The sequence below is a fragment of the Coptis chinensis genome, chromosome 2 (assembly GCF_015680905.1).
Source record: "Coptis chinensis isolate HL-2020 chromosome 2, ASM1568090v1, whole genome shotgun sequence".
NCBI classification, from domain to species: Eukaryota; Viridiplantae; Streptophyta; class Magnoliopsida; order Ranunculales; family Ranunculaceae; genus Coptis; species Coptis chinensis.
The window spans coordinates 77,647,185-77,658,472 of NC_141457.1; the positions used below are offsets into that span (position 1 = coordinate 77,647,185).

The following is an 11,288-nucleotide window of genomic DNA, read 5'->3' on the forward strand; positions in this document are numbered from 1 at the left end:
AGATCGGCTGCTGCGTTGGCTTCAAGTGAAACACAGAAACACACAATATGAAGCGGACTTTATGAATGAGGAAGATGGAAAGTTTGGTTTAACCAACTTCCGTGGGAGAAATCTATATGATGGTGATGATGACATTGATGATGATGACTCTGATGATTATGAGGAATACAAGGAGGAAGGCGAAACAGATATGTTTGATCATGTTAATGTTTCATTATGAGGACTAGTCATGATGCTGGTTATTTTTGTTCCTTGCTCAAAGTAATCTATGTTCCTTTAAGTCTTAATAATCAGCACATTAGGATCTCATAGTTCTCACGTTTAGCAATGCTTTTGAATGCAAAGGTAGTGATTTGGATGTCTTTGCCATGCCAAACCAGTGAAACCACTTTAGCAATTGTATGCTACTCAGGCTTGTTGGCCCCACGTGACGTAATTTGGTGCCTTCTGTTTTTTTTTCCCCCGGCGTTTACATGCATATGCTCTTGAATTATGAGTAATGTAATGTAGTGACCGAATGCATCTTTCTGTGGTTTTGCTCTCGTCCAAATTCCTTTTTGCCAATATAGATCAATGGTGGTGATTTGGTCAGGTTTATCTATCAAACTAGATCCGGTGTATGTCGTGGGAGGATGTCCACTAAGAATCCATATAATGGCTTTGCAGTGCAACTATATGATATTTGATTAGGTTTACCCTCATCCAGGTTGTCATTTAGATTTCTGAGGAAAACCGTGATGATATTTGCTTTTTAAAAGGTACGATCAGAGAGCCTAAACGGATAAGCTTCTGCATATACTCGGAACGTTTTGGCTGTTCCCTTGACAAAAAGTTTACCTAGCAAATTTTAGGCTGGACAAGTATTTTCAAGAGTGTAGATGTACTTTACCAATTAAGAACGTCATAGTGCTGACTTCCATCCAAACTTGGCTTCCTTTGCTAAGTTGGATAGAAATCTTGACTACCATTTGCTATCTGATTTTGTACTATAAGGATACAACAGATGCACCCTTCCCACACTTAATAGTTTGCCCTTTCCCCTTAATAGTTTGCCCTTTCCCCTCATTCTTGTTAATGATGAGTTACTTCCACAAGACGAGAGAGAGAAAAAAAGAATGGCACACACAACCTGTTTTCACAAGACGAGGACCATATTTTCACACACGTTGGTACGTTGCATCATGCTCAAGGTAGAGGAATTATTCTTTTTTGCCTTTGAGGCAACAAGAGACTGGCGAACCCAGAATCCAGGGCATGGGTGCTGCGGGGTATTTTCACTTTCATGTCACTGCAAATTGACTCTGAAATCGTTAATGATGCAAGTAGAAAGCCTATTGGGTAAATGGAAATATGGGTGCTTTCATCTCCCATCAACTGTTCCCACTTCAATGGTGCATCACCCTCTATCTCCATTCCACCAAAAAACAGTGTTTTGAGAATGAAACAGTGTTTTGAGGATGGAGAGTCAATTTTGGTGTCCAATGGTTCAGACCATTCTTCACCACTTCGATCAGTGCGAATTTTTTTTTTTTTTTTTTTTAAAATGCATTCCACGCCACTTCAAGTGGCCCCGTTTGGGTTTTTACAAACCAACTCGCTTGGAATGCACTCTCTATTCCTCAATATTACTCTATATATATAGAGTACTATGGAGATAAGGGGCAAATTCCACCGCCACTCCCTCCACTTTTAAGGGAATGGGGAGGATCAAACTTAGTAGTAACATAGAGCAGCAAACTTTGCGCTTCATAACTAGCGGTTTTTTCTCCATACCTAAACCAACTTTTCAATTGGATGCCAAACAGTGGTAATATTATTTCTTAAAAAATGACTTTTCATAAATATTTCCAACAGTAAAACACTGAGTACCATAACACATTCTGTATCATCGCCTATATAACCAACCAACCAGCACTACAAACCACATATCATGTTTGAACCTATTGTTTTAGCGTTTAGCTGACGCTTTACAACTGAACAATCACATTACCCACATAACAAACAACTGTATACAACAACTGAGGCGGTGAAGCACAATCAACGGAAGAGGCAAGAAACAGCAGGAACATCATTGACGTTCAAGTTACTTCTTCCCCCTTACAGGATAAACTCTGATACCGACTCCTTTCAACTATGCTACAAGACCAGACCATAATTCCTTGAAGACATTCTGTTGCTAGGATTAAGCTCAATATCATGCACATCTGTTCCAAATTTATTTTTATCACCTTGAGAAATGGGAACCAGGTCCCCAACACCACCAATTATGGGACTGGGTGTATTCTTTTCTGGGTAAAAGAGATAAGTTGGGTGTAATTGAGGAAAAAGTGAAAAACTGTACTACAAGGCTTTCTTCAGAAGTTCACTGACGCATATTCCTTAAGGTATGACCCACTTCAATTGCACACAATCAATTATATTAATTCTCTTAGGGGTTTAAGAAACCCAGTCTCAAAACAAAAACCTGGCCTTTCTATAAGCCTTCACAAACTCCTAGACAGCACAAAATCTCTTCATACAAATCTGACAAGTTCAGCTGATGTAAAACCCGTTATTTTATAATTACGTTCTAGAAGAGCTCTGTCAACTGCTTGACCACATCTGCATTTCAATGATAACACATGGCTTAAGGACTATAGTTAATTCCTAAAAAGAGATGAGGAAACAAGTGAAAAACTGAAATAAATATATAGAAAATTTTATTTTGGCAGATTAACTATACGTCAGATTTCACTACGAGAGTAATACTTCCAAATAACTTTGAATTAAGGTAAATATTCTATACCTTGGCAAATGGACGGTGTTGTCTGGAACTCTTGCCACATTCCATGATGAGTAGCAAGATCGAAATTAAGGATTTTGGCAGCAAGATATGCAGCTCCAGCAGCAATATGATGAGGTTTAAATTGAAGCCATAAAGAACTTCGGAGCCTGCCAAAAAAAGAAAAGAATAGCTGAGCTTAGTTGCCTGATAGGACTGTATAAAACATACAACCCCATGATAATTTAGGATTTGAAAAATAAATACTGTGTAACCAGCCATCTTCACGAAGTCTATAAATGAACAGGGTGAAAAATAAATACTGTGTAACCAGCCATCTTCACGAAGTCTATAAATGAACAGGGTAATGTCTTGCAAATCGGTATTTCCACATCAACAGAGTCTATATCAGTCTCACAGGGACAGAGGAAAGTTAAATCTAAATTATATATTCCCAAACATGCAAAGCAAGCCTGACTCTTTAACATTCTTATCCTTACCAACTATTAAAGCAGCCACCATGTGGAAAATTAGCCAAGAATCTTCTGCAAATGCTGACAGAGAACCAAAACTATAGCAATATGACAGGCTCAATTCTGATTCTCCAGTGGTCCATCCGGACACAATTCAATACGATAAGTATTGCAAATTTGTAAAGCAATATAAGAGAATAGATGTCTCAAAGTGCATGTCTGTATCTTCTGCTCAATGGTTTACTAATTGAAAAGCATGCCAAATGCACGCTTCATGTTCATGGCCCAAACTTTTAGGATAACATAATGCAGGACATAAAGATCAAAGTCGGGAATTTGGAATGTGTGATGCAAGGGACCAAGAAACATGCAAACATATGCTCAGGATACTGATGAAATGGGTGCCACCACTACCACTAGAGAAAGCTGTCCTGAAGGTCCACTAGTATACATTTGACAACAAAAAACAACAAATGTTATATAGGATAATCAGATAATTCAAAGGTATCTATGTAAATATTCCATTATAAATAAAGTATAAATGCAAATTCTTTTGTAGCAGTAAGAGAAACACTACAATTAGGTTTTTGAAGCTGACGACCTAGCTTCTCTATACAATTGTAATGAGGATAGCTTAATTTGTTTTGTCCCTCTAGACTTTGTATCAGACAAGATTGTAAGGGAGGAGATTAATGATAGATTGTACTCTAGGAGGATTCAATAAATACAGGTGAGGGTCTGCCTAACCCTAGCTTAATCTTCGAAAAAAAAAAAAAAAAAAAAGGTTTTGAAATCCAGTAATCAGAAACATAGTTTCCTAGACCTATTGACCAAACTAGAACCAAGACAATATAATAACACAAACCAAGATTATAAATTTCACCTTTTGATAAATCAAATACAACAAACTTGGCTATTAGAAAACATACTCAAAGGAACTATATATAGTCAATAAAGATACACTTAACTAATTTAAGGATCTGGGAATAGGAGTTCGTAAATAGGTTAAAAAAGTTCATGATTAGCTGATTCATTTTCTTAAGCATGAGTACATTTTAGGCTAGTTACATGTTAAATGAAGACAGTAGTGTGACACGATACTTCGCATCCACGTCCCCATCTAGACAACAATGGAGAAATAATAATAAATCATACTAATGTATATAAATATTGAGGATTTATGAAACATATAATTCAGTTTTCCAGTTTCATGGACAGCCAGATAATCAGCCAGACTACTATCATTACTGTACATACTACCCCAAATGACGGGGAAGGTGCCCTTTGACTAACTATTCATGGAACTGAATAGAAGTCGCAACTAAATAATTTAAGCTGCCAACAATTCCTCCATGTAACTTTTCTTTGTGTGACAGCACCTGTGTGAGTATGAACAGATGCTTCATTACACTTTTAGTATCTATGTTCCCATTGGACCCAAACAAACCCATAACATTTTTGTATATTTCAAAACATGTCCCTACTTCCAAATGGCTGCAGATAGACGACAACAAAGATAACAAAAAAAAACGCAGTGGTTAAAAAACAGTTAATGATTTGAAGTAAAGCAGATTCAACACTAGACCCCAAAAAATAATATCAAATCACTTTGCAGGTTGTGTGTGGGGGGGGGAGGTAGGTGAAGCCTTAAGAACACCGCTACTAAACCCAAAGTGAATAAGAGACAAAAGGTTCTAGAAACTGAAGTATAAACAAATTACACATACTATGGCAACTGATGCAAGCTGAAAAAAAATGGCTAATAAAGGAAAAACATAACACTTTGAATAATTGACTTTACATTCTGAAAGACAAACCTGCATATTGACCCAACTACAACTATGCATTGTCATGATTCTGGACAATGAAAACAAAGGATAGTGTATTGTATGCCTAATAGCACAAAAGAATTGCAAGAACCAAATCATCCTTGCAATTTTGTCACAATACCCCACTTGACATTTCAGTAACTGGGCTAAGCTGAAGACTCATGTAACCACCTGGAACAAATTTGAGGCTGCACTGTCGCAGCCTTAATCCGTAGGTATTCAGTATAACATGGAGATAAGTTTAAAGATAAATTCATCTCATGTGATTCAAACACAGGGCAAAACTAAAGGCCACCTTTCATTCTCACCCGTGAGGGTTCCATCAGGATGTACATTAGGATACTCCGAAGACTGTGGAATGTTAGTCCTATCCATCTATGCTTAAAAAAAAATCCAACAATCTGTAACACAGACATATATCCTCCAGCAGACCAAAATGTCGAAATCTCAAAATCTTATTTAGAGAAAATTGCCAAAACCCTCATTTTCTGAAGGAAAAGTAATGCAATCTTGAGGAACAGTAACGCAATCTTGTTAGAGAAATTTTTTTTTTTTTTTTTTCTAGAAAAAAATAACAATTCATCATTATGCTCATGTTGTAGAATTTCTCTTTTTCTTACCATTAAGTATACCCAGGGAAATACTCCAACCTTTAATCTAGGTCAATTTAAGAAAACTTTTAGCTAGAATGCTAACACTCTATTCTTCATCAAGTCCATGTCATGTGTTGACAACATGACCACATGATCCAGATCAGTGGTATAAGCACTATTCAAGCACTGCAGTAAACATTACACAAATTTCTCATTTGTAAAAGGTTACTGCAGGATCATTGGAAACTAGGCAAGTAGACAACAAACGGTTTGTGAAGGTCAACGGTTATCTCCAATAAGGTAATAACCAATGACCAAGAGTCTAGGTCTTATGGTATATATTGCCCGAACACTTCGATGTAAAACAAAACTTTCCATCAACAGCATAGCAAAGAACAGCATATCAATCCGCCAGCTAACACTACCAAACATGTGAGCATGCTATTCTTGTGATGACCCTGCAATTAATAGGCCATCTTAAACAATCAATACACAACACCATAAAAGACAGGCAGAGTAATCATGCATGTAAAACCAAATAAAGACGCATTACCAAATCACGCCAAAAGCCAAAAAAAAAAGGAGAAGAATGACACTGAAAGAAAATTTATCCACACACTACCTTCTGAAACCAGTGTGCCTAGCTTCATACACGTATGGTAACAAAAGGTACAACTGATTACACTGGGTCTGGCTAGACCTGAAGCAGGAGCAACACCATTTTGAAACAAAAGAAAGAAGGTTGACACTGTTATGTGTTGAGATCTGTCTGACTATCTAGAAATGAAAACATTTTGAAAGAACCACCTCTCAAACGAATTATTAAAATCATCAGAAACTTATTTATCTAAATGAATGATCAGAAATTGTAAGAAATTTTTCCTTCTTAATTATAATTAATAAAATACTAGTAACTCTAACAAAGGTGATAATGCAGACCATTATACGCCTACAATGATAGGTATAGAATTACGAGTTAAAGAAAAGACCAGAAAAGAATTGCAGTTGATAACGTGCAGTTACTATTGGACCCAAATAAGTTTTCTTAAGACTTAAGTTTAAATTAGAAAAGAATGATGAAAACAAAGAAAACAGCAGAGAAAGAATCTGCAAGAGAAACACATATACTGTCCACGTGGAGTACAACTTGGAAATTTCTTTTTATTGCATTATATAGGAGAGAGGATCCTATGAATGAGGGGTAGTACTCTTGCTTTGATAAAATCTATGTATCGCTTGTTCCGCTTTCTTTTGCATACGAGTCCCAGCACATTATTGCAACCTAAACCTTTGCCCCTTGAACAACTTATCAATGTATATTGCACTACATATCCCCAAAGAAATGTAAGAGTATACGCCAGGGTGGTTCCAACATAGAGAGAGAAAAAAATGTCTAAAGCTTTCCTGCCTCATCTCAACCTCCATGGTTCTTGTAAAGTAACGATCAACCCCTTCACATACTCCAACGAAGCTTATCCACCTCAAACATCCTCCCAATACAGTGAATCAATTCTCTGAGAAAGATACTATGGAACAGTTGCATAATATATACAAGTAAACAACTACACAGTCAAGTTCCTCGAATAGTGATTCTCGATGCCAAATAACTTGGTCAGGAATGTCAGACAGATAGCCAAAATAAAGGAAAATGTTAGAGTTTATTCTTTTTTAGGTTCCCAGAGAAGAGTACTTCTTTTAAGATTAAAGCATAAACCATTTGTGAAAAACTTACCCTTCACTGACCAAGCATAAAGCCAGGTTCACCAAAACAGTTTGTGAAAGCCCTAATTTACTCAGGACGGATGTCAGAGGATCATATGGATGCTGAACATTAAGCTCAAAATTCAGTGTCGTTAGTATCATTTGTTCTGCATCGGTCACCCGTTCTCGATACTGCTCAAACCAGTCCTGCTCAAAACATAAGGTCAGTAAGTTAATGCTATGCATCAAGACAATGTCAAAGCTGCACGTTTCAACTGTCAAAACACATCACATTAGTATAAACAAACTCTTGTAAAGTGCTATATCAAACTGTTCACAATGAGCTTCAAAATGTCAACGGTTAACAGCACAGATATTTTATCTGTTAGGATCACAGTCCGCTGTATATACAAATATCATACTCCACTGTGGAGATCATCCTTAAAAAGAAATCAAATCATTTGAATATGTCTAACCTTAAGAAAAGAGTGTTCCAAAATTGAAAAATTGTTCGCATTGGATAAATCCTAAAATCTTGCACATAATTTTTTTGTGTGGTTTATATTCAAATGAGCTAGTTTTTCCCGAGAATGAACTTCATAGCGGGGAGATCATTTCCTCAAAAAAATCAGTTCTTAATTGTAGAAGATGGACATCAAACTTAAAACCAATTGGTGATAAGTGGAGAGGCCCATATATATATGTATGCAAGTTTGCACATATCCCATGTGGGACTAAACATCTCAACAACTTAAAACCAATTGGTGATAAGTGGAGAAGCCCCAAGACTTACAATATTTTTATGTGTGGCCTAACATATGTGGGACTAAAGATCTCAACGTTAATCATGGTAAAGGTCCATTACTGGAAGTGAAGTACCTAATGGAGTAAAACTAAAGGAGCATGCCGAGTTAAATAAAACAGATCATGTAAAAAAATACTCACAACGGGGAGCAGACTGGGGAAAAAATTAAGGCCCTGCTTATGGCATATTTCACAAGATGCTCTCAGCACATCATTCAGAGGACGAGCTGTTTCCTCAGACTTGGCAGCAAGGAACAAAGCTGCGGTTGCAACCATCTGCACATAGATACTATCAGTAAGGAAATAAAATTAAGATACCATGCTAATGATCTATGCAATATACGAACAATCTATAACATGATCAGAATGAAAAAAAAACACGCATACTAGTAGTGCTACCGAGTAGTACGATGGCAAGACCAACTAACAATAGATGCCATGATAAGACCAAAGAGGTTTGAGGATTAGCTAAAATAACAAGAAAAGGAAGAAAAACTCTACGATTATGACATAAATTTCTTTTCACAAAAAGAAACAGTAAAAGAGAGTACAATATCATAACGATTTTCAAGTACCGGCCCAATACAAACCGTGTGAATTAAATATGACTGGAAACATATTCAATTTTTCTTCCAACTTGATTGATTCACCGAAGATTCTGTTCTCATACAATAAACTCTAGCAAAATGTGCCGACATAAGGGTGCCATTCTTCGTAACATTTTCCCATGACATTAAAAGACAGACAAAATGATAACACTAAAAGAAGCTACATTAAGTTTCTCAACATCTCTTCTTTCCTTCTCACCTGTTCAGCGAATGATAACAGTATTCAAACCAGGTTTCAAATTTACGCGATGATAAATGAAATGAAATCATTTGAGAAACAAGCAGTATAATAAATAGAAATTTAGTACTTCACAAAACATCACTTTTCAATAGGTAGAAGATCTACTTCATATACAAATCTTAGTTCTTTGGCTGTCGACTAAACTTTTCCATTTGTTTTGAAAAAAATTCTATTGATGAGAAAGCCAAATATCACGCACCAATGAGTGAGGGTGTGGCTAGGAATCTGCATGATAACTAAGACATCCCAAATGGACCCATTATCCCCACTCATCCTTTGAAATTTTAGATACATAAATGTTAAATAAACCATTAAAACCTCTTTGACCTAAAATGATATTTTGCAAGTAGACTTCGTCACTCACAAACAACCTGCAATACCTTTCCTCCCACAAAATCCAAATATCAACTTTTAAAATCTGCTCGACTAACCACATAGCCGTAGGCCCAGGTGGATGAACATAAAATTTATTAAATTACACCTAAAGGCTTTGAAGTGCTATGTGGTTGATGAAGGAAAATCAGTATAAAACCATATTTAATTTGGTCACTTGTATAAACATCATAGAATCATACAAAATATGTGAACCAACACTAATTCAAAGCTGAGAATGTTGCATATCAAAAACAAGAGATACCCGGAAGTACCGATTAAAAAAACATAAATAAATAAAACAAAGAGAGATCGGGAACTCACAAATCTATCATGAGATGCATGAGATCGCCGAACGAAAAAACGGTGGCAAAGGACCATTGCAGTTCCAATGGTAGTTTGTGGCCTGCAAAATACAACAAGGTGATCCTTTTAATGACTATTTAAACAGATCCTGTGAAACATAACCAATGAACCAAATATAACGAAGAAAATGTCAACAAAAGATACACATTACAAAGATCAATAGCTTACAATTCAAGCCGCATTCCAAAATTCTGCAGGAAAGCACAGTATGAGTAACGCAGATATGTTTCACGTAGAGAATCAATGCCATCTTTCCTCGAAGGAGACAACCTTTCGATCTCAATCCTTGACATAAATACAATATCATCATCTAATATTTCCAGGTCACGTTTAGCGCCCGTAAGGCACAATTTCTGGTCAGCTCTTATGGGGGCAGAGTAAAAACTGTTGCTGGTTGAAGGTGCGTTTTCCCTCCTGTGGTATTCCTGATAGTATCCCCTGCCGTTTTCCCAAGAAGAGGCAGAAAATTTTCTCTTTTTGGATGTAGGAATGATCTCCTCATTACCATTACCATTACCATTAACATTATAAATACGCTGTGTCATTTTTCTTGACAAGTGTTGTGGTTCCATCTTGTTGCGGTAGTGATTATTTCTGTTTCTATAAAGCAGTGATTGAATGTCATTGTGGGAATACTCCCCTTGACCTTGGTACGTCCGAGAGAAGAACATCCTGCTAAAAAAAAAAAAAAAAACAACAACAACAACAAACGTGAAGGTGTCAAAATTCATCCAAACGTTACCCGTAGTAATATATGATAAACTGTTTTTACCCAATTGCATTGCATTTACTTTGTAATTTCACATTCTCCATCTAATTTACACAAGTATGTAACATAACATACACAGATGATATCAAAATCAGGCAAATTTGGAAACAATAACAATACCACGCTAAAACCGATGCATAGATGATGAATAATCTAACAAAATTTAAAAGTGTAACAATAAATCAATGATTAAAACTAATAAGTATATCTACATGTCAAATAAGAGCTCAATTTCATTCAAACAATCAAAATTAAACGAGAATAAGATCGGAATATACCTGATATTTAGAGAAATTGAGATCTGAAATTTCAAAATTCGATATTTCTGTCGTTTTAAATAGAGAGAAAAAAGAAAAAGAGAAGACAAGAAAAGAAGGTATTCAAGTACACGTCTTTATTCTTATATTTTTTTTTTATGTTAACTGATTTTGACACGTCATCTTCTTCTTTTGAAAAGCAAAAATTAACATGTCAAAACTTTGATTATGGGTCACGCACTCACGCTAGGTAGGTATTAGTGGTGAGCAATGCCTTTCGGTCCTTAATAATGCGGTCTTGGCCAAGAGAGGCGTGTTGGTTTAAAAACTAGTATAGTATTGGGCTAAGCCCTGTCTAAATTTCATTTGAGGCTGGGCTTTTAAATGGTTCTGACTTAGCGGTTGGCATTAAATATGCCCAAACACGCTGAATCCACTAACAAAATATGGACATCTTATGCTGAAATCCTAGTGCGCAATCACCTCTCTCTATATTAAAGCAGAGTATATTTTA

The 11,288-nt window shown here is 36.2% G+C and overlaps 1 protein-coding gene across 5 annotated transcripts; it reads right to left on the bottom strand.

Annotated features, from left to right (window-relative positions):
* Positions 1-1,813: 1,813 nt before the first annotated feature.
* Positions 1,814-11,032, bottom strand: LOC147517990 (cyclin-T1-4-like). 5 transcript variants are annotated; one of them, XR_015211662.1, is made up of 8 exons: positions 10,796-10,933; positions 9,917-10,420; positions 9,707-9,788; positions 8,303-8,437; positions 7,389-7,564; positions 3,262-3,676; positions 2,786-2,931; positions 2,401-2,601 (listed from the first exon to the last, which is right to left on the bottom strand). XR_015211662.1 is itself a non-coding variant. In XM_086590015.1 (7 exons), the coding sequence occupies exons 2-7, from the start codon at positions 10,417-10,419 to the stop codon at positions 2,570-2,572; spliced, it is 1,074 nt and encodes a 357-aa protein (XP_086446141.1). In that variant the 5' UTR covers positions 10,420-10,423; positions 10,796-11,032; the 3' UTR covers positions 1,814-2,569. The 5 variants fall into 5 exon arrangements, 4 of the variants coding, with proteins under 4 accessions (XP_086446141.1, XP_086446140.1, XP_086446143.1 ...); XM_086590015.1 differs by lacking the exon at positions 3,262-3,676 and having other exon boundaries at positions 1,814-2,601; positions 9,917-10,423; positions 10,796-11,032; XM_086590014.1 differs by lacking the exon at positions 3,262-3,676 and having other exon boundaries at positions 1,814-2,601.
* Positions 11,033-11,288: the final 256 nt, after the last annotated feature.